Below are 24,489 nucleotides of genomic sequence, written 5' to 3'. Positions count from 1 at the left end.
CAGCACATCAAATAATATGAGAGTCTTTTGATCAGTGCAAATCAGGCACCGACTTTTCGCCCTCTTTTAAGCCACATTAACTGCCTCATGTCAGCTCCATAAAAGGGGTTACCGACTCCTTTTACAGCTGACATAATGCTAATTGGCAAACTCATTAATATGCCCCTGAATGTGGCTGCCTTTGTTATTTTCTGATTTAGCAACATCATTCTGTTAAACTCCGGTAAGGTTTACACTTTAGGGTACTTACTTTCCGTAGGGGACATTTCTCGCTGAGGGGACAGCAGCATAGTAGAAGTTTTTATACTCATCCATCCACACTTCTGCTGCTCTCCTTGTGTTCCTGAGAGATGTGACAGAAGACAGGCAAAAAGAGACATGAGACATCAAACAGGGTAAAAGAAAGACCGAGAGCAGATGAGGAAAAATAAGGATGGAGAAGGACGGAAAAAATGTGTGTCTGTTTTGTGATAAGTGACAAACAAAGTGAGACCGAGCGTGGCAGTGACAGAGAAAGAGAAAAACAGGGACAGAGACAGATTAAGGACAGAGGTATGTGGCAGACTGTACCAGTGTTGCATGGGAGCTATGCCCAGACATGACCAGTCATCTGCAAATTGGACATGCTGCGTGCGTGTGTGTGTGTGTGTGTGTGTGTGTGTGTGTGCATGTGTGTGTTTAGTGTCCAAGAAACGTGGCACTAGACAGACAAACACATGGACACGTACACACTGTCCTGCTCTCATGTCTTTGTTTTTCATTTATACGTTTCACTGGTTGAAGAGACAACTGTGAACATTTGCTTATTTTTCCACTTAATGCGTTCATGGATCATCAGTGTGTGTGTTGACATGATTTGCAATGACATTTTGTCAAATGTTCATTCTGTCTGACACAGAACTGTCAGACTATGTGTCAGCAGCAGTCACAGCTCGACTTGATCATATCTGCATTCTTTCTAGAAATGGGGTTTTTCAATATTTTTACACTGTGGCCCTCCCCTCAGACTAACTCAAGACAATCACTCCCCCACAGCTGTTTGAGTTTTGTGTCCGTTTGTACACAGGATTTCAACACAAACATCAGCATATAAATAGATAGAGGAAAGCGTCAGTGTCCCAGGAATATAAGAACCATGTTGACGGATGGGACATTAGTAGCCTTAGTAACTATAAATATTAATGGATTTTGTCACACCTTCTATTATTCTTTGTCTTATTTCTATTTGGGGATAATCATGCTCTAAGTTTCAGAGCTGCAATTCCCATAATACTTTGGAGGATGTAGACAGAGAGTGTAATTGTGCCAGTCTTGGCTACAACTTAAGCCCTGTTATATTTTAAGAATATGTTTGTTTAAAGTTGGCACCATTAAAGGTGTGCTGAATTAACAATTATTATTGCATTACACTAATGGATGTACAGATAACTATGACTGGATACTGAAGTAAAGTTTAAAACGAGATGATTCTCAAGTTGTGGAGTTATGAGGAACGTCTTTTATTCTGAGCAGAAAGTAATGTCAGATTTTTATCCTTGATTCTTTATTAATCTTGCATCATGAGATAGTTCCCAGTTGTCCGTCGTAGAACGGCTGAAAAGGTCGTGACTGGACAGAATGATAATAGGTCTTATGACCCACCAACTACAGCCATGCTCTGTTCTACACAGGTACAGGACATGTGCCTGTGACGCTGTAAAGGGACACTTGTTTAGGGAAAGCTGCCTTCAGCGCTTTCATCACGAGCACTGGACACGTAACTGCCTACAGTGTTGCATTTAGCCTTTTTGTTTTTCATAGAAAATTCTTACAAATAAATATAACTGATCTTCTGGCGCAGTGAATGTCTCTGTTTCAAACAGTTATGTCCTGATGAGGCTTCTGCTAGCTTCTTTCCAGACTACCATTTACTGGTCTAAACGCCCCAAGATCATCAGATGTTCACAATCAACTATTTTCAACATGAAGAAACCTCCATTTCATCCTGATCCACCAGTAACAAGGACAATGCTCACTGGGGAACTTTATGTGGGGTTTAGAGGGGCTTTTCTTCTCACTGATTGTGAGTTGGCCTTGTCTCCGTTTCTCTCAGAAATGCTGCTTTAGGAAGAATAATTATAATGCTGTCCAGGTAAACAAAACAGCTGCTGTCTGGTCACTCCCCAGGGTCACTGCCGGCAGCCATATGGGACAGACTCTGGTGTTTTATTCAGACTAAAGGGCAAGATGTTGAGCTGAGGCAGCCTCAAAGCACAGATGAAGCTGTTCTCCATTGTTAAGGCTGATACATGAGAACACCACTGCACCCGTCGATTAATAAATGATATCTTGAAATGTTGGAAAGGGTTATGCCGCTACATATGACACTGTGTTCACTTTTATGTAACAAAAACATACTGGCATTGTAGTCCACAGGAGGTGTCTTAGTTGGAGTGGCAGAGTCAAACCCATAGAAAACATTTTCATAATAAGCTCTGAAACTGATTGATCTACTGCTGCTGTTCATATCCACTGGAGCCTTTTCTTTCTGGTTTCATTCACGTCAGGGTTCAGGATCAGGAGGCTCTACTTCACGGTTTGTAAGTATTAACCAAGTGTTTTAACATGGGTGCATTTTGTGTGTTGCTGGATTAATTTCTACATCTTGAGAATCCCTGTGTGTCAGAAGCTTGTCCGCCATGTTGTGTAGCTGTAGGAGCTGTGAAGTCATTTTCTCCTGTCGCTGAAAGACTGCATTTACCACAGAAGATCAGTCACAGATATGACTAAAAATCTCACAGGCACCAATTTAAGAGAGTGATGAGCTAAGTCCAAAGATGCTCCACATCTTGGTCTATAACGCCCTTCATTTTGTGTTTTTTTTCCTATGCTATGTTCATCACTGGGAGGACCAGGGAAACCACAGCCACTTTAAAATCCTTTTATCTGATTGTTGATCCACCCTTACTTTCTTAAATCTGGGCCATGAGGGTTTTCTGGGCTGGTTTCCAGGGGTGGTTCCTTGTGACACTGTTTCAAAGCAAGAGATCCATATCTTTCCATGTATGATGTTCCCGATTACCGATGCGCAGTGATTATGTTGTCACATTTTTCAGAGCTCTAAATGGCAGCACAAGTCAAAACAGATCTTCCATATTCACTAGAGCATTTATTCCTAATCTGAAGCCAATTTTCCCTGTGATTAATTGGCTTTTAATTGTTGTTGGTTTTCATAATCTAACACAGGTTTTCTTCTCAAACCTGTAGTAAAACTAAATAATGTTGGTTAGGCCAGTACTTCAGTACATCAAATAACTTGAAATAATTGACATGACATAGAGATTAAATACACATTGAGGCTATTGTTATCTTAATATTATGATGGATCTTAAATGAGGAGAAAATCTCTCTTTTTTTTTTTAATGATCTGATCTGGTGCTTTTGATCATGTCACATGAACTTCATCAGCAGCTGGATTTTACCCAGTTGACATTGAATTGTTCAACTGAATAACAACTATCAAGGAGAGGCTATACAATGGTGGGAATCTGACGGGTGTGGATGGGAAATGTTGCACTTGAGTTAATAAGTAAATGATGGGTGGAGGCTCAGAGGTTAATGAGTGTTTTATAGTCTTGGCGTGTGTGTGTGTCTGTGTGTATGTGTGTGTCACCTCGCAAACACGGTCCCGCTGCCACCAGGGAAGGTGTATGGATGTTGCTTTCTGAAGACATGGCCAACTCTGCTGCAGGGGATAATCTCCAGACTGCCACCACACTGCCACACGCGAAATGAGATCTCTGAAACACACACACAGACACACACACACAGAAACACACACACACACACACACACACACACACAGACAAACACACAGGTCAAAAACAGTTTTCCTTTCCCACACTTGTTCCAACACTGTTTCCATAAAAATATCACAATTAATTCACAGTTAACCGCCTTGAGAGAAGCATGGATCATTCTGTCAGCTGTTTATTCTTAACAATATCCCAACTGAATACAGACAAAGGCAGCAAGGAGACGCAGCTGTTATTATATCATTGTACTGTTTGAAAAATGAGCTCTATTGTGTACACTACGGTGATTCTCACTCAATACTGACTCTAATCATTATCACATTAACACTGTAATTTTCTAAGATCAACTGCACTCTGGAAGACGCATTACTCCATATCTGACCACCAAATTACTGAGGCGTTTTCTGGTTTGTTTTTTTTTTTTTTTATCATAAACCCAGATGATCTCATGAGTTGATCACAGCCTGAGACACATCCCTGGAGCTACTTCAGAACCAAGTCTCATGGGAAAGAGGAGATTTCATATTTAGCTTTTGAGCCAAAAGAACAGCATTTGTGATGGAAAGAAATTGCAGTTATGTGCCTCTTGAAGACCTAAACAAACAGTTTGCCAGTTCCCAAAATATCAAACTAATCTTAAACATGTCTGGAAAAACTCCTGACACATCTGTCACCTTTAGAGTTAGATAGTCAGGGTGTGAGACAACACTTAACAGCAGCCAAGTGTGTTGATGGTAAACAGTGACAGTAGTTCATTTTCCCTGCTCTCAATCACGTTCCTATAGTTGAATTTTTTAACCAAGACTTTCTATTCCTCTGGCATCCATTCCTGAGTCATACCCTCATCCGCTCTACTGTGATTCTACTGATTTCATTCTCCACTGTGGCTCTGCTGAAGCTGCATTTGCACTGCAGTGGCACTCACCCAGGTTCTCTCCTCCCCATACATCCATCATCATGTCATACTTTCCGAGCTGCTCAAAGTATTCCTTATCCATGACGAATAGACCTCCTGCTATCATTGGAGTCCTGCGGGGGCAGAGAGAGAAAGAGGCCAGGTGGATGGAGCGAGGTAGAGAGTGAGATTAGTTATTGATGGCAACTGGCAACCAAAAATGCGTCAGTGCTGTGTGAACACTTAGAGATTGTGTGTGAATGTCTGTCTTACTTTATGGGTGCGATGGGGTTGCCTTGTCTCGCCCGTCTCTGGTCCAGAGTCATGTAATCCCATTTGAACACCAAATTCCAGTCGAAGCCTGCCGACACACACACACACACACACACACACACACACACACACACACACAGAGGACAAAAGACCAACACCATTATGACCATTAGTTTGGATTAAGTAGCAGTCATTAAATAAATTGTACAACACTTGTCAACAGATCAATCAAACCAAATTTGAAAAACAACTGACATTTCAAATTTGGAAACTTAAACCTGCATTAATTGATTTTTTTGGCCACTTGGGGGCAGAGAAAACCATCCGTCAACAATTTACCGACATATCATAATCTTTTAAGCTGATATGATGAACTTGTTAGCAAATTTTTGCCTATTTACACGTCCACCAAACATCGAGCAACATTACCTTTTATTTGGAGTCGTCCTTCTGAATTTAGATCCAATATTCAATCTCTTATTAGTTGTGCTAATGGTCTCCACCAATTCCTGAGGGAAATAACTGGATCTTTAGCTGCTAAACGCTCCATTATGTTCACCAGCTAGTGGCTAACTGTGTGTGTCTGCTGTTTGCTGCTGTGCAAGTGGTGTACAGTGAGTTTTTAGAGCTTCTTTTGCTGAAACCAGCTGCAGCTAAAAACTATGGCGATAAGAGCAGAGAGACTGAACCAAATTCTTTGTGGGTTTATCTCTATGAGTGATCCCTTTCCCAATTACACACAGTCATCTGATCCATTTTAATATAGAAATATTGATTAGTGCACGTTTAAAGATAAAGTAAATAATATTGATTCAGAGGTTAAACAGACTACATGTGGTGAGCTGTGTCACCGCTGTAATAGTTTTATAATCTACTTAAGCTGTTTCATTTCCAGTGTACACTGCATTGTGGGGCAGCGGCCATCAACACCAAATTCAAAAAACAAGCAAATTTATGAAGTACACGGATAATATTTGAGTGTACTTATTTAGTGACTTTATTAGTATGAGAGCACTATATACTACAAACTTTTGACTGGTACTGTACTTAAAATCCAGTTGAAGCTTTAGTGATGTCCCCCACTTGTAAATTGCTTTGGAACTGGAAATGTAAAAATGTAAATAGTATGCAGTTTGGAAGACAGAGTTTATGTGTGTTAAGTCGTTAAACTAAATATGCTGGGTATGGACTTGGCAGACGTGCTTGTGTTGTGTGTGAGACATAACAATGGCGGCCTTAAATGAAAACAATGAAACACTGGATGCCAAAACAGCAAGTATCAGCGCTGCTAGTAAGAAAACATAACATAAACACACTGTAACTGAGTATTGTGAAAAAGCTAAATAAAAATAAATAAAAAATCTAAAAATTCTTTTCTTGTAATTCTTTAAAAATGTAACTAACAAACTGCCTTGTTGCCGAGTGTGTGTGTGTGTGTGTGTGTGTGTGTGTGTGTGTGTGTGTGTGTTCATGTACCTCTCTACTTGGGTACTTTACCTCCTTTCAGATCGGCTGAGGCTCCTACATACTGGAAGTTGTCCATGTTGATGACATCAATAATAGGAGAAACTACTCTGGTCTTATCCTGAAGAAAGGGCAGAGAATAAAATAAAATGAATGAAAACTTTTTCAGCTCTAGGCAAAGTCCAAATGGGAATCACAGGAGATCCAGCTCATACATAAATATTTACAAATAAAAAGGACCAAACTAAGCAAAGCTACCGATGACACCGAGAACTTCACTTCATGTTTTGTGGAATTTTAGAGCAGAAGTAAACATCTCCCTCAAAGCCAATGATTCATATGTTTAGTCTATGGTCTATATTTAGTTTATCACTGTGTTTATGAAGTAGAACAGAAAGTAAAGCAGCCCTGTCTTTTCACATCAAATCAGCTGAAAGCCGCAGAGCTCCATCATACAGTAGTTTAGAGAAAGGGCCGCTCCAGTGGTCTGAATGACAACAACAGGAACAGGCTTCCAGGTACTGAGAGTTTATTTATCTTGGGCTGAGACATTTTGATATGACAGACGACACTTCACCCACACAGACTGCATTTCCCTCTCTTTTTTTTTTAAATTTATTTATTTTTTTTATTTGAGTGATTTATTATTGAGAAGAGCAACTAAAGCAAAGAAAAGAAAAAGTCAATTAGTCTGACAGCAAAATGTCTTAGATTTGGTTTTAGGAATGAAAAACCAAACAATACAATCAGACTATTCTGTTATATCAGGTATATTTCAAAAACAACCTCCATTTACAATGTCCCACTTTAGATAAGTTCAATCAAGAAGCTCCTTCTCAGGATGTCACAACAACCGCTGGCATCAGCATATGTAAGTGCAGCAACAGGTCAGCGGTGACTTGTGGGGAAAAAAAATACTGGTGTATTTTACATTTGACGCGGATCATCAGTGACAAGCTCTAGACAACCAAAAGCCAGTATGCAAGCGGTGCCACAGAGCATTTTAAATGAAAGGAGGAAACACCTCAAAGTTATCTAGGCACCTCAAAGACAAGCCTCTGGATCTGTACACAGAATTCAGGGGGAGTTTCAGTTGCTAACTTCATATTAACATGTTGTCAAACTGTTCGTGTTACTGTCAGTGTTTGTGAATCGTGACGTCTGGCATCTGTTGTAGCAACGGACGGTCCACAAAGGCTAATGTTAGCTTGTTTAGGCTAACGTAGTGGCAGCTCATAATGTGAGCTAGGCCTTCACAACGCTAGCAGGCTACAGTCATTACAGTTCAGTCTGTCAAAATAAAACGCTGATTCTTTTTTAATGAATATTTTCACACATGAGTCTCTCACCATGTTAGTCAATTTAAACGACTGCTTGCACAGGGACAATATGGCTGTGTGTGCATTTGTGTTGTTTTCTGTTTTTTGCTGTGGTATTGAGAATCATGGAATTTGCTAGTATTGACACCGACTACCAAATTTCTGCAGTGGTGAAATCCCTTGCTCCTTCTCTAGTCATTATTTAAAGGCTTCACTGTAAATCTTTTATGGCAATCAGTTTGGGTTTATTATGCTTCAGGATTTTCCTTTTGCTTGCTGTGATTAGGAAAGAAAGACTCATAGACCCTTGAGAGGTCGGTCTCTCTAAAATGAAATAATATAGAGATAAAACTTGACTATTATGGTCGCAGAAGATAAAAATCATCTCACTGCATGACAAAGTGATTACATTCTGCGCTCTGACAGAACTACTGGTCTTATTTTACTCTTAATATAAAAATATTTATTTTTTCAAATATTTCAGGTCAGAAAATGAAATGTGAAAATCTGCAGCTGTGGTTTTATAATGAGTCCAAACACTCCTGTGTTACTGAAGCGACGTCATGCGTTCTTTGTTTTTCTTCGTTAATAAGACACCGACTGACTACCACCTCCAGTGGTTCTGCTTTGGAGCCGACCTCTGACCTCTGTGTGAAAGAGGGAAGTAAAAAACAAATTCCCTGACAGACAGAAAATAACTTTATCACTATTGTGAAGCAATTCAGATCAAGTCTTAGGGAACAATCCTCCCTGAAAACATTTCCATTGTCTTAATGACGATTCTGGGGCATTTTTTTATGGTGTTGGTGTAATAACAAATTGAGATGACATCACATCCACTTAAAGCAGTTACAGTGCCGTTCTTCTTCCAAATGTGAAGTGCACAAACTTCACAGACGTTGAGTGAATATACCAAAAAACTGGAACTGTATTAGTTACAACTAATTGATAGTGATATTATTTATATATTATATATTTTTTCCCCTCACTGTCATTTTTAAAGGAAGCCTGAGAACTTTTTTTCATTACAAGCAGCCTTTAGCAGCCAAACCAGAGTGACCTCATGAAGTGACAAGCTGCTCTACCGGGTGTGTGTTGACCATTCAGACATACAGTACCCCTCTAGTAGGGGAGACCGGGGATGGTTGTAACAAAGGGATAGTTGTAACAGCATCACTTTCACCAATAAGGGATAACATAAGAGTCATGTGATCAATTTCATGTATATCCACTTCCTCCCTGATCTTGCATGTGAATTTGGATGGCTGTGAGAGGAAGTGTGCAGATTTTACAGTCAAAACATCAATTTTCAGGTAAGAAAGTAATTTTTGGGACCAAGTCTATATTTTGATTAGTACTGATGCTGTTGAAGTTTGAATTAGGTAACTTGTATCAGGTAAGAGAGTAGGTTCTTAAGTAAAATGTGAGTCATTTCATCCATGCTAATTTCAAACCACCATGCTGATACAGCTAGGTAAACATTGGCTGACAGGGGTGGGGATAGTTGTAACACCATATAAGAAAATGTTACAACCATCCCCATAATCACAATTCACATATTTTCTCTATCTTACTCCTTTTTTTCAGTATGCCAAGACAGTGGGTGAGGAAAACAAATAGGGGTGTGCCTGCACATGTACTTAAAGTTGCATCAGATGAAGTGAGGCAGGGAAAAGCAGTGAGGTCAGTCACCAAAGACTACTCCATCTGCCATGTGACACTGAGCAGATACTGCAAGAAACTACACCATCTGCCATGTGAACAAGGTTCAAGAAAGCTGCCCAGTGTGGGCTATCACAGCAGTCAAAAAGTCTTCAATGCACAGTAGTCCCTCTACTGTAAGACCATTTCCCAAAGCAGGGCCAAGAAAGACCACTGGTACGACAAGGAGAAAGTCAGACATCTACACAGATACAAGCAGGCCTTGGAGGAAGAAGAAAAGGAGTAGTAAGAAGAATGTGAAAATGGCCATATTTGGAAAGAGGAAACGCAAACAAAATAATGCAGAGAGAAAGAAAGCCAAAAAGAGATCCAAGAAGAACAAGGATAAGGGTGAGGACACCCCAGATGAAGATGATTTTTGAATTGTGTGCATGCAGCCCTTTGGAAATTCCAAACCCAAAGAAAAGTGGATCAGATGTGTAAATTGCAAGTTCTGGGCCCACGAAAACTGCACCCCTGGAAAACCCACATACATCTGTCACCACTGTGACTCTGATCACTCTGATTAGATGGATAACACACACAGATACACACACTCAAGTTCATGTTTTATCATTTAAGACAGACACAGTATGCATGTTTGTTGTTTTACTAATTGTCAAACGTCTTCCTGTAATTTTACATGGATTATGAGCTACTTCTGACCTCCTGCTGAAGGTTTCCATTTGTATGTGTAACATTCATAGGTATTATCAGAATATGTTCTTTAAAAAAGCTCTTTTAATGTTAACACTGACACTGTTCTTCATTTAGCCATCAGTGATGAGTTATTTTTGTTCTTAGTGAAGCACAGGAAGATGCTTTAGTGTTGGCACATGCACAATAAACTTATATAGATGCATATTTTGTGGTGTAGTCTCAGTTTTTAGTTCTTCAATCTTGCTGTTACAATTTACCCCAGGTTGTGTTACAACATACCCTGGTAGTGGGGTAGGTTGTAACAATGGCACTCCTTGCATTTGACATCAAATAATGAATTCTGTGATATAGTTGGAGAAGTTAAAAACATTGCTATTTGTAGTAGACAAATGAGGGTACTTTGTATCAAAATCTGAGTACCCTACCGCAAACATTCTGCAAGTTATAGGAGCTGAGTCAAAAAGTGTTACAACCATCCCCGGTCTCCCCTACTACTAAATACCAATATTAATATCTGTGAACCTCTGTGTGTGTGTGTGTGTGTGTGTGTGTGTGTGTACCTCAGCGACTCTCTCCAGTAGCGGCTCTAGCCAATGGTCATTACATTCACAGTGAGAATCCAAAAATGTGAGGACTGGTGCTGTGGCAGCATCTGCACCACGAACCCTCGATCGCATCAGTCCTGAGGGAAACATCAATTACAGAAGAAGAAAAAAAAAAAAAAAAACTTTGATTAAAAAGATCCTTCCTGCTACAAAATGTAACAGTTTCATCCCACAGGTCATTTAACAGCACTGGGATATTTTTTGGGGGATAAAAATAAACAACTTTCTAATTACCTTCTCTGCGGTCGTTCCTCAACACACGCACTTTCTCAATCTTCCCCAGCAATGCTCCGTCCTCCGCTGAAACACACACAAAACAGGTGTCACACAGGTGAGACACGCATTACATGTGCATTTACACGCTGAATTCAATAAGTCAGAGTTTGTGTATAATGTGTTTTCGTGCTTTCCTCACAGTTATCGCTGTAGTCGTCAACCAGAATGATCTCTTTGACCAAGTGAGGAGGGCTTTTCTTCAAGACACTACAAAGAGAGAAAGAGGTAAAATAGGGGACGAAGAGAAGTAATAAAGAAGAGAGAATCTCAGCCTACAAATAAAAATAGAAAAGTTTTTTGAGTGGACAGCACATACACCATTCACCTACCTGACCACAGTCCGCAGCAGAGCAGAGCGAGCTTCATTGTGGAAGGTGATGACCACACTGGAGGCTGGTAGGTCCGATTTCCATTGTTTATGTCTGCAACTACAAGCACAAGAAATCATAGAAATTAGGAATAAAAAGACAGAAAAATACAAAATGTACAAACACTCCTACGCGCATAAGCACGCAGCCGAATGTGCGAGCCAAGCTAATCGCTCGCTAAACAGATCCTCAATACATGAACACAATAAAAGGATTCAGTACACAGCGACACTAGAGTTATGTTCTGCTGAAGCCAGCACTGACATTGGTTTTGCGGACCGCAGGACAAAAATCCCATGAGACTGTGTATAAGTGTGTGTGTGTGTGTGTGTGTGTGTGTGTGTGTGTGTGTGTGTCCAACAGAGACAAATCCTGCCCTGACTGAAAAGCGAGGAGCATCGGTGATAGGACACAACATGAGAGCAGAGTGAGAAGACAGGATGTATGTGTGTGTATGTGTATGTGTGTGTGTGTGTGTGTGTGTGTGTGTATGTGTATATCTCACATGGTGCGTTTCAAGAAATTAACCGTAATTTTGTGCCAACACAGATGTTTTCCCAGCGTGGCGTTGTATGTAAAGTATATACTATGTATGTACAATATAAAACGTACAGTACACGCTGAATGTACAGTACAGACCGTCATTGAATCGTCTGTGTGAATGATGTGTGTGTCCTTTTGTCCCTGTTACACATCTGTCAGTGCAGCATTGGCTATAAAACCCTAAAGAAGGCAATATGGATGTGCATTTATCTCGAGTTGACACCCTCCTCTACATTTATACTGATGAAAAAAAACCTTAATTAGGATCCCTATACTAATACCAGGTAATGTCTCCCTTGTTGTTAACTGAACCTGCATCATTTTATGCATTGCACTGCTGCCACATGATTGGCTGATTGGATAACTTCAGGAATAAGCAGGTGCAAAGGTGTTCAGTGTGTGTAGAGCTGTTTAATAGGTTTACAAGTGCTTTTGATCGTGCGTTGAAACCACTGTGCCACTGACCCAGCTACGCTTCTTCTTCTTTCTGGGAAACAGTAACAGTCAGTGCAGCCACATGCTGCGCAAATGACACATCACTACTAGATCAATAGGAGACACATCCCTGTTCTTTTAGTAGGCTAATGGCTCGAGCTGTCTGAGTTAGGTCGATACATCAGGGGGGCCAGACCACTGCCTTCATAAAAAATTGTCTTTGAATCACCCAGTGTGCATCTAGGCAGATGACAACGATGGCAGCAGTTTCGCTTATTTGTGTCTCGAGCTGATTTACAGCTAAACTTAGAAGTCACTGTTTGTTAAATAGATTTTAAAAGCAAGTTCAGCATCAATTCAAAGATGGAAACGCAGCACAAAATGATTAATATTAATTTGTGATGTGTCCAGTTGTTGTAATGAAAATAATGATGTGAAATACAGGCCAAAATATCCTAGACCACAATGACTCCAGTTTTCCACAACGTTGCTGTCCTTCTGTAGCGCGAGTTGAGGCACGGCCAGAAAACAGAAAGCCTGTTACAGTGCAGACGTGTTCCTCTCAGCCAGGGTGTGAAAATAATATCCCTCTGTTCTCTGAGAACAGGTTCGTTCACTGTGTCTTAGAGCATCCTGGCTGGCGGAGCGTGATCTCTCACTTGAAACTAGTCAAGTGTAAAACAGTACCACAGGAATCAAACACAGTCAGACGGGGGTTCATTCACTGACTCACACATCAAATTCAGTCCCTTAAGACTTTCAAATTTTGCTTTGATGAAATATGACAATGCTTGGGGTAAGACTCAAAATCAGGTAACACCCAGGTAATTTTGTTCTTGTTATTTCAAGAAAGCCTACAGAAGTCATATAGCTTGTACTGTTTAAAACCTTCACATATCATTTTTAAAAAAGGTGAATGAAAAGTATTTCAAGAACATTTGGCGAACATGTGAATCAAGCTTACTAAAAAGTAATGACAAGATATTAAGTCGTGATTTATTTCTGTCTCCTCATCCATTTAACAAGCAGAACAATCAACAGCTATTAGCAGGGGTTTGTTTTATGAACAGAGCAGACAGTGTGCAGTGTGTGTCTGCTCTGCTGCTACTTCCTGGTTCCATCTGATAGACCACAATAGAGGGAGTTTCCAAGAGATCTTATCCCGTCTGCTTCCAATTAGTCAAATAGACAGATAGCAAAGAACAGCATGTACACACAAAATCCCTGCACACACACATGCAACAGTAACAGGTTAAGAGGGACAACGTCACACACAGTCACAATCGTATCAACTGTAGGGCGTGCATGAGTTAATGACGTGGGCACTCAGCAGAGGTACGTACTGGTCATGTCTTGTGTCAGGCACGGCTCTGTCCATACGGAGTTTGTCGCTCTCCACCTGGTTGAACTTGTTCCTGGCGTATGGATCCTGACCTGGTCGGACCACCGTGGCTCCAACGTATAAATCCTGGTCAAAATCCTGCCAGCGCACTTTACCTGGAGACACACACACACAAACACACAAACATATGAAGCTCACAGCCAATAAACATCCATAGAAGTTGAAGGACACACTACTTCTGTGTTTTTTTGCTTGTAGTTAAGCAGAAATGGTGGGTTGCATGGATGGTGGGAAAGGCTAAAAAAACAAAACAAAAAAACATTCAGTTTCCATTCAGTTGCAGATATTTCAAAACTTAAAATGAAGTCCGCCGGTAAAAGCAAACAGGGTGTTAGGTGAACTGAAACACGCAGCTGTACCATACTGACAACCCTCAAGTTGACAGGTTTGTTTCCGGATTTTAATCTACATGTTTTTAGCCTGTTTTGTTAAATAGTTATAAATTATGACATGAGTAATTTCCCTTTCCCATTTGTTCTTTATGTTTCAACTTTTAGATGAAACCACTAGAAAACAAATTGCAATCCAGGATTTAATAACTAACATATTCTCAATGCAACTCTCTGGCTGAGGCTTTTATTTTTGGATATGCTGTGTTAATTTAACATGTATTTCACCAAAGATGATGTTTAAACCTTCACAAAGGCTGAAAATGTGTCTCAGGATTGAATGGGATTATACATCAGTGGGAATATGAAATGTAGGCAGCAGCCTGGCTGATGCAAGAATTCTTCACGACTGACAGGAAGGAAACCTTGGCGCTTCAAGTTGCTGCTCGTCAAGGCAGCGACATGGCACTGAGGAAAGCTAACATGAAATTTATGCTGCTTCTTATATATTGAAAAAAATGCAGAACACAATTCAGGAGACAAGGCGAGCCTATTTTAGCAAAGCTAAAAAACACAAAAGAATCAATCAGGGGAAAAAATGCATAAATTTTAGTATTTACTGATTTACCGGCGCCAAAAATATAAGTTTAGAAAGGCACACACTCAGAGCATGTCGCGTCTGTCTGACCAGATTAGTGAGATCATTGTGCACTAAAAAGAGAAAGTTGTCATGTTTAATTTCACAGTTTATCACTGACTACTGAGATACAGACACATGCGAATAATAATGCAACTAATTATACGGGTGCAGCTGCTATGCTAATGGCTTGTGTTAAACATATGGTAGTGTGAGATTACACTATCTCTCAGTATGGATGAGTGTGTGTATGACAGGCAGACAGAGACAGACAGACAGACAGAAACCGAGCCTGACGAGGAGGAAAGAGCCAGTGTGTGTGTGTGTGTCTACCCTGACGGCATGTGAATGTGTCTGGCATGCTAATTAGCTGAAGCTTGCGATGATCTGCCTGCGCCTATACAACAGTGCCTCTGAGACAGTGCATGTGTCAGAGTGCTTGATGTCCTTGCTGATATCTATGTTAAGTGGCAGCGAGTAATTAATGTGGTGAAATTAATGTTTCAACCTCTCACTCTGGGAGTCTCTAACTCAGACTCATTCTTTCACCAATTCCTTTATACGCCGAACCACTCAGAGCAGATTAACTGTCCTTTTTCTCACTGGGTTTACTCATTCAGTCGACATTTTTCCAATACTCTCTCAGACCACCTTACCAGGTACACCCATTGAGACCCAGCTGGTGGTTTGTTGATCTAGACCCTCAGAGTCTGTACTGGTGAATGGTGTGGTCTGTTGGTTGCCTTTACGGTTTTCTGTTTCCCTCTCGTCACTGAGCTGTTTCCACCCACAGCTGGTGACTGGTTGCTTTTGTTTGTTGCAACATTTTCTGTAAATCCCTTGATGCTGTCGTGTCTCCAACTGATGGTGGCTGGCAGGCAGGACGCTGTATCCTTCCTTCCATCTGTACTGAACCATGAAACCTCCACCTACCAGCTCAGACGAATGTGTCTTACTCAAATACTCAAATAAAACCAGGCTGGAAAGCAGTGTTTCACACTGTTGTGGAAAAAGTTGCTCTGTTTAGAGAAATAAACACTGTGGACAGAAATAAACACACAAACCACTGATGGTTGAGGAAAATTAAATGTGTTGCATACAGGCCCCTACAACCTTAAAACCAAGGAGATAATCTCCTCCAACAAAAGTAGCTAATGTATAGCTTTCTTTAAAACAAAGCTGAAGGCCATGATTGGCCTTTTGCCCATAAACAGCATAATATTAACCAATTCACAAGGAGCCACAAACTGTCCACGAGCAACAGTCACTAATATAAACCAATCGGGATGAACACAGGACTGGTTACCGTTGCCAGGGAAAAGATGCCTCAACACAGAACATCTGGATTGCATTAGCATGATGTTTTCATTTTCTTCAGTTAGCCACATTTCAATACACCTACCATAGGTGCAGAGTTTGTCCTGAAAGCACACTATTAAAAACTATGAAACAAAGAATAATGATAAACAAATGATTGATACTACCTTCACACACAAGCATCATTGATGGATGTGGTCAGGTGTGTCAAAGGAGAGCTTTGCTGTACCTGTAACCACGACCTACAGTGATGTCACAGGCTCCTGCAGTACACTTCTACATCGCTGCAGCAAGGTGAGAAGTTAAACCACAAAAAAATATAATAAATTTGAGTAAAACTGCAACAATTAGTTGATTAATCAATTAATCAACTGACAGAAAATTAATCAGCAAGTATCCATTCTTCCAGCTTCTCAAATGTGCTGCCTATCCTACTTTGATATCACTTGAACGTGCGTGTCCTCAGGTTTTACACTGTTGGCCAAAAAGAACAAGCAATTTGAAGACGTCACCTTGGTCTCTAAAATAGTTTTTGAAATTTTTCACGTTTTATAGACCAAACGATTATTGATCAATCAAGAAAATAATCTGCAGATTAATCCATTCATGAAAAGAAGACACGTTAGTTTCAATCCTAAATAACAAGATCCATTCGCTTCCTTTTTCTGTGGCTTTAAATCACATCAGACAGTCTCCATTAGTGATGAGAGATGTTCTTTCATGACTTTATCATCCATCTTTTTTATCTCAGTCTCCTTCTTCTCTACCACCTCCTACTTTTCACCTAATTCTCACTCCTTCTTCCTTCTCCTCTTGTTGTGTGTGTGTGTGTGTGTGTGTGTGTGTGTGTGTGTGTGTGTGTGTGTGTGTGTGTGTGTGTGTGATGTTGTGATACGCTGCCATCGTTGAGTTTAAAGTCACCCTGAAGTTGAAATGCCCCCACTTCAACATTCAAATTGGATTCCGTTTCTACTGCCGGATCAGATAAGAGTGTGTGTTCAGCGTTCGCAGGCCACAGTCTTGTGAAGGAGGGGCGGCGGCGGCGGCGGCAGCTGCTTTGAGCCAAGCTGAGGATGAGAGCTGAATGAAAAATCACTGCTCTGATGCTCTTTCTGCTGTGACTCCTCTGCTCTGCTCGACTCTGTTAGACTCTGAAACAATGTTTCTCAAAGTCTGGGTGGAGATGCATAGTTGGGTTTGCGGGAAGATTAAAATGGATCACTGAATTATTCTGGATAAATTAGTGGCTCCAACTTCTGACGTATGTTATCACACTGCTGGCTGCATTGAATTGTCGTCTGTCTCTTTCTCTGTGGTTATCTGAACATGGTAGGGTTAGAGAAGCTACGGATGTTCATGTTCTCCTGGTAATAAAACTGAAACTATACCACTGTGTTACGACATGTCAAAAAGGAAATGGTTTTTTCGACTGTGGTGTACAATGTCTACCATGCACATGGTTTAAATTTGTCCTGCCTTTCCCTTTAGTACAATCACAAGCACAAACAATGAGAGGGTGAACTCTCATGAGATCAGAGGGAGATCCTGCTCAAACATCCTGCTTATAAATGACAAAAAAAATCTTGTTTTTTTTTTTTCTTAAGACAGGAAAAAAATTAGTTTGTCCCCTTAATATATGCAAATAATTGTAATTATTAACAGTATTTTATTATTTCCAGACTAAGTTGTGGTGTGGTGGTGGTAGTGCATGATGGGAAGTGAAGTTTCCTACCTGGCGGCAGAGTCTCCAGGCCGTGAGCCTTGTCATCAGAGCTGCGAGCTTTACTCCTACTAGACGAGTCACTGGAGCCCCAATCATCCTGAAAGAAACAAGGCAAACAGTAAGACATACATCGGAGTAGAGTGAATGAGACACACCTCATTAAAGACATTTTTTTTTAAAAGAAATTAGAGAATTCGGTCTGTAAATTTTGTAAAACTGTGAAGACAGTTAGGAGAAATGTGAGAGTAAAGCTGGCGTGTGAGCTTGTAATTAAAGCTTTTAATGCAGGTGTGAATCTGCACCTACATTTTATTCCAAACCCTAAAGAGAAAACGAAACGTTTGAGCACTTTATCCAATAAAACACTTAACCGATGAGACCAAATTCAGAGTAAGAGTGATTTGTGATCCTATTAGCCCGAGATGCTGATCAATCAAAGCTGTCTTTTATGGCATTGCACTTAATAAGTAAACCAATTCACATCCACGCCTCATCTCATTAAATCATCAGTTCACTTATCTGGTCCTTCATTCATCCGTGGCCTGATAATTAGACCGAATGCCTGTTTTGTTACACATCATTCAGCATTTAAATCACCATATGTGCAGTGATTCGGAGATCTCAACCGGGCTAAGTCATCCACTCCTTCATTCACCCATTCACTCATCCGTTCCTTTCATTTCCTCCTGTCCATTCATTATCTCGTTCACTCATTTCTACCCATCCCTCCGGACGTCATCAGTGAACTGAGAAAAACAGTCATGCCCTCACCATTTACACAAATGGACAGATGACCAATCCCTGCCTCCTTGTCCGTCTATGTTAGCATTAAAACCCACTGGATCAATACACTGGCAGGCACGGCAATTAGTGCCCTTCACTCCCCGTCCAGACCGCTGCCCTCGACTTCAGAAAACTATTGCCCAGCGCTTGTATTTGCTCTCTAGGTCTCTTTCACCTTCAGCTTCTCCAAAATGCTTTATTGATCTGTTTTCTTTACTGCCACAGGAGACCTAAAGACAGTTCGAGACCATCATAGACGATATTAAACAATTCATTTCTACACCTGAGGGACGTGGAAAAGGGATTTTCACACTATTTTATTTATTTATTTTTTTAATGCTTTTTATGCCTTTGCATTCCTAGCAGCAAAATAACTGCTGCTGTTTTCCCCCAGACTTTCACAGATCGTTCCACTCCACGCCAACATCTCCATTCATCTGCAGCGGACGGCTCGTCAATCTGTTCTAAAACTACACCCATTTTCCAGTGACTGCAATAAGATTAGACTCTCGAACACCCACGACCACTATAAACGATCCTACATCAATTTCTGTGCGTGTTCACAACAGCTGAGTGTGTGCACAGTCACATAGTAATGCTCAGTGTAGGATGAAAACTGAAGCTGTCTACATGCTTGCTGTAGAAATACAGATTGACAGGCTCTGAGGGAAAACAGGACACAAATTTCAGGTAAAATAGATCTCCAAATTGCTTTTGGACTTGGCTTTTTTGGGTGTTTTTTTCTTTGTAGAAAAGGCCTTCAAGCTAATGTTTTACAGTCAACCCTTCAGACCGTGCCATGGCTCCGAACTCTGAGCTGGTTACAAAATCCTCCACCGTTATAGCTGATGGAGCAGAGATTACAAAGTGAGGAACTTGTGTTTTCCCTGCTTTTGGGTATCAGTAAACAAGCTGGTGTGATTTTGTCAAATTTTGTCAGCTGTTGCGGGTATGACACCACCGTGATGTGATTTTAAGAACGTTAAGCACCGACAGAGACCTAATGAAGTCGGCTGAGGTGTGTCTTGCTCTCTGTCAGATCAAGTTGATTATATCTGTCATGTCCTCGGGCTCTTCTGAGTCTCATCCAGACAAAGTTGTATTAAACATACTGTAGAGTCATGTTATTAGTTGCACATGTGCTAGATGAATCAGGAGGTCGGCAGGGACAAAGGTCTGTTAGAAGCATGTTCGCTAAATGTGCAGTCTCGGTGTAAGATAATGGTAGAGCCATAATATCATCACATTCTCTCAAAAATACTGTTATACGGTAGATCTCAGCTTCCAACATTGACTTCCATCGTGTCAGTGCTACACAACTCCAACCTGCTGACAATCTACCAAACGACTTTTGATAGATCTGATAGTTTGAGCAGCTGTTCTCAATTTACAATCAGTTTACAGGAAGAGTACTTCAATGAAACACATCTGGCTGAACAAGCAATTAAAAAAAAACGAATATTGCGAACAGCCTGTTGAACATCGACTGTCGAGAGGCGAGAAAACATCTTTCTTAATGTTAGGAATCTTAACGTGTTAAATTACATCTGGGAATAAAAAAAGGTGAGTTTCTGCATCCTCGTGCTCCTGAGGAGCGAGTGAGGGGAACAGAGCAGCGAGTCATTTCCCCTGCTGTGCTTGTGAAAGCCAAATGGCTGCAGAGTTGTAAGTTCCACTTTCACTTGTTGTAGCTGCAGAAAATCACCAGTTTACTTTTTTCCTTTTAAACAAACAGGCAGCTGAAAATGAAATGGGAGATAAGAGTGAGTGAAACAGAGAAAAACAAAAAGCAGGCAAAACCAAATTTGAAATAAACAGAAGGAAAAAAGAGTCGACCAGACACAAGTGATCAGAGACAAAGTGAAATCCTCCATCTGTGTGCTGCCTGATTCCCATCCAAGCCCCCTGTGATTTATGGGAATCGCCCATCACAAATCGCACTAAGACAGAAGGCATTAGGAGATGATGAGAACAATGCAGTGCTTTAAGGGCCAGTTTGCGTGATTTATCAGCAAATGGCTGCTATAAATATGACTTATTGCTGATCGAAACGTGATTTAAAAAAGGGCAAGTAGGGAGCAGATGTTGGGAGAGCTATTTTTACAACTCACATCACATGAATGGCTTTGAAAACCTCTTTGTGAAAATGGCTTCAGCCTGTATCTGCCTCCCCTACAAAACACAAACATGACTGATTAGAACTGCACGCACACACACAAACACATACCTTGGTCTACCAGCTGCAACCAGAAATATTCAAAACAGAGAAAATTGTTCTGACTGAATGTTAATAACCCTTTAACACCCAGTCCTCCTCCCTTTGTTTTACTTTTCATGTAGATATGAAAAGATAATTTAATTCTACCGTCTGACAATATTATATATGTACACACATGGTATCAGCTTCTTCTAACACTTAATTGAAGCTTCTGTCGATATTTACAGAGTCATGTTCAAACTGAAGACTCTCACCATTTCATGAAATGGAAATATTCTAGACGTCTAGTGCATCATTTTATAACCATTTCCGCCAAAATTTGTGATCTACACTACAATTAAAAATCATCGTTTGAAGCAAACTTGGCTGCACAGCATGAGTTTGTAATGACTGACTCGTCAACAGGTCAGTGATGTTTACTCCGTCTCCGGTCTGCATCCTCTCTTCCTCCTTCTTTCTGTCTCTCAGGTCTGTACGTCTCTCACTTTATTTTTCCCTCCTCTGCTGCGTCACTTAGGCAGCCTTTTACTTAGTCTGCCATCTTGCAGATGGCCATGACACATAGGGGCACAACGACACACTTCATACGCACGCTGAATTTCAAAACACATACGCACACTTCAGTGGAGCACATTTAAGTGGCGGTGTACAGCCAGTTTCTTGGCAGCTCTCTGGTCAGCGAGAGAAGAGCAGAAGTGCATCTTAGAACGGCTCTATCGAGAAAAGACGGGCGGGCAGGGTTTTGTTTTAAATATCTGCTTGAGTAATAGCTCCTTTTGTTTTGTTTGGTTATCTCTCTCTCTCTCTAGTTTAATCTGCCTTTTAATGAATTACTGTTGGTCTGTTTTCCTGGTTTGAGCCACCTAACAACCCTCGAGGGTGAACGTGTCCCTGCGGTGTGTGTTTGTTGCTTTGCTTTGTTGCCGGTTCTTGAAGGGCAGCATCAAGCATCTTAATGCACACACGGAGACAAAGCATTTATATTCGCTAATGTGACGACCCCTGTCCTTTCCTGTCAAACTGTTTGGGCTGCCTTATGGGTGGGGCAGGGGATCATCTTATCACCTGGGCCCATGTTACAAGTCTATAAAAGCTCTGGCTTGATGCTGCCAGTCCCTCTCTCACCTTCCCTGCGGGCAGCCACTTAGTGGGGATGTTTTCAGCTTTTGTTCTTTCCTTGTACTTTGTTTTCATGCACTTACAACACTTGCTCACACTCGTCACACTCATGCACTTCCTACACTGCCGGGTCTTCTGACATTCACACTTCATGAATTATTGAGTTTTGCATTTAGATATCCTCAGTTTGTTAAACAAACAATTTCTGTTTGGCTGCTGAGAACGGTGTGTCTCCCACTTTTTGTTATGGCCGTACGAGCCCCGCTGTGCCACCAAGAGAAGAAGGACAGTTTTGTGGGTTTTTGGTGTCACGCTGCAGCGCAGGGTGACAGGAAGTTAAATGGGGCAGTGAAAAAATGACACTTGACAGGTCACGAGGAAGAGTCTCACAGTATGACAAGTACATGCTATATGCCACTTTAAATTAATTAACACACTGAGGCTGTCAGAATGAATTCCAATATTTAAATTTCAGTCGGACGTCAAAAGAGCAGAACGAATTAGAGACTGAATCTGCCTGTTGCACACGTCAAAAACAGCAGTCTCTATCTTCTATTTAAGGGCTGACTGTACTGAATGCATTTCTGGCTCCTTCATATAAACTGTGAAGACAAATGAGAGTACTGCTCCTCTTCACTTCTGCTTTATGTCACATTTAAGATTTTTTCTTGTACATTTTTAACAAGGGCTGAACAATCAATCCAAATATTATCAAAATCGCAAAAGTGCAAAATCCAAATCGCAAGAGCTGCAGTTTGTTTGATAAAGGTAAAATGTGTCACAACACACTATAAACAAAGTGATGCTACAGAGACGCACCAGCCTACAAATTATATTCTCCGGATGTAAAGGAACATGCTATTACATACAAACCCAAAAATAAACATCATTTATATATTTTTTCAGTGAAAATTAAATGCAAAAATGACCAATCCAACTGAAATTGTGACTCATGTCACAATATCTTACAAAATAATTGCAATATGATTTTTTTTGGGATATCCTTCAGCCCTAATTTTAAAATAAATAAATCTCAGTTCGGGTTGTTTCGGTCCATTTTTGGTCAATTCATACTCAATGTTTTGTTTTAGGAGCGATTCCCAGTCCTAACAGGCGTTTTCTCTCTGCCAACTGAAGGATCTCCGCGGGGCACAACAGAGCTCTCACACCTGCTTCCCTGATAATGGGATGGACTTTAAGCCCTCAACAGATCAGACCAAGCATGCGTGTGTGTGTTAACAAGTGTCAGCTCATATTTGTGTATGTCGGGGGTTTGAGAGCTCACATGCATTAGTGTGTCACTCCGGTTTACCCGCACACTTTGAGCACTTATCTGACTGTCTGCGACTAAATGTGTGTGTGTGTGTGTGTGTTTGTGTGTTTTATCTAGTGTTGGATGAGACTCTAATAGTCCGAGTATAATCCACAGTAATCTGATCATATCCACTGATAGATAAACTCAGATACGAGCCAAGGGTTCACCAACACACAACACAAGTACTCCTGGGCATGAGCGACACACATACATAAATGCATGACATGCACAAACCCACAAACGCTACACACATTATTATAAAGCCAGACATTTTAACAGTGCATGGAGAGAACATCTTTACACCAGTCAATTACGGGCAAAATATACGTTATGATGGAATTTCTACAGTACTACATTCAAACTCAGGCCAAAACTGGTTTTGATTTCACAGTGTAAATCCAGATTAAACCATGTTTCTGATACAACATGCAGTGCCAATGATCTGATTTGCTTTGCAGGCTAAATTCATAACAAAATCCCCCCAAGAGACAACAGTACAGCAGAGGACATCAGGCATAACTGCAGCAGGGAGATGAAGTAATAAAACACACTGATGGACAGCAGCACACAGTGATGATACAAGACGGTGCTTACTGAAATCCCCGCTGAAATTACAGTTTGTTACTCTCTTTAGTGTTAGACTAGCACGTCTTGTATTTGTTCCATGCTGTGTTGAAAACAGGGCTGATGCCTTTGTTTTTCAACTGTGAAAGATCCGTGCTAAATTAAATTATTGACCAAATTAACACTAAAAATATGTGAGGCTGTATTCACATACTGTACTGTGCATCAGTTTTGTATGTATTTGGTCATAAACCAGAGAACTGGGCAAATTAAAATGAACTGATGATGATGCAGAGTCAGTCAGAGGATCATTCATGTGGACATGAATATCTGTAAAGAACTTCATGAAAATCAATCCGGTATTTGTTCAAACATAACTGTGATACAAGAGGAAAATGTCTGGATGAAATTACATGAGAATCCAATAGTTGTTGAAATATTTCAGTAAAGTGGTGGATTGGACCACGCTGCATGTCCAAAAATAAATCTGAAGAGAAACAAAATGCACATATTATGTGCCTCACCCCCCACTTTAATTCAGTCCAGAAATGCATAATTATATTTAATGTGTCCCGTGTGTTAATGTCCCCCAAACCCAGAAAGCAATGTTGCTGGTTTCCAGTTAAGTATGTTGTTGTATGTAACACATGCTGTTCGGTGCAGGCACTCGCCCCCACAGCGCGGCGTACAGCAGCGAGTGCTGTTAGTGATTAGAGAAAACGTCCTTCATGTGGATGGCTCAGGTTCAA

At 40.7% G+C, this 24,489-nt stretch overlaps 1 protein-coding gene across 2 annotated transcripts in view; it reads right to left on the bottom strand.

The window, feature by feature from the left end:
• galnt2 (UDP-N-acetyl-alpha-D-galactosamine:polypeptide N-acetylgalactosaminyltransferase 2) overlaps positions 1-24,489 on the bottom strand; it is a 51,481-nt gene that overhangs the window by 5,095 nt on the left and 21,897 nt on the right. For both annotated transcript variants that reach the window (XM_023424995.2, XM_023424996.2), the window contains exons 2-12: positions 17,751-17,838; positions 13,677-13,830; positions 11,317-11,415; positions 11,127-11,194; positions 10,946-11,011; positions 10,667-10,788; positions 6,460-6,547; positions 4,963-5,050; positions 4,720-4,823; positions 3,653-3,779; positions 251-343 (exon numbers count right to left, since the gene is read on the bottom strand). In XM_023424995.2, the coding sequence (XP_023280763.1) occupies positions 251-343; positions 3,653-3,779; positions 4,720-4,823; positions 4,963-5,050; positions 6,460-6,547; positions 10,667-10,788; positions 10,946-11,011; positions 11,127-11,194; positions 11,317-11,415; positions 13,677-13,830; positions 17,751-17,838 (1,097 nt within the window). The remainder of the gene's footprint in view (positions 1-250; positions 344-3,652; positions 3,780-4,719; positions 4,824-4,962; positions 5,051-6,459; positions 6,548-10,666; positions 10,789-10,945; positions 11,012-11,126; positions 11,195-11,316; positions 11,416-13,676; positions 13,831-17,750; positions 17,839-24,489) is intronic.

This window comes from Seriola lalandi, unplaced genomic scaffold (genome assembly GCF_002814215.2).
Source record: "Seriola lalandi dorsalis isolate HSWRI2012SDOR001 ecotype SW California unplaced genomic scaffold, Sedor1 jcf7180002054763, whole genome shotgun sequence".
Classification (NCBI taxonomy): Eukaryota; Metazoa; Chordata; class Actinopteri; order Carangiformes; family Carangidae; genus Seriola; species Seriola lalandi.
This window is presented reverse-complemented; position numbering and strand designations above follow the sequence as displayed.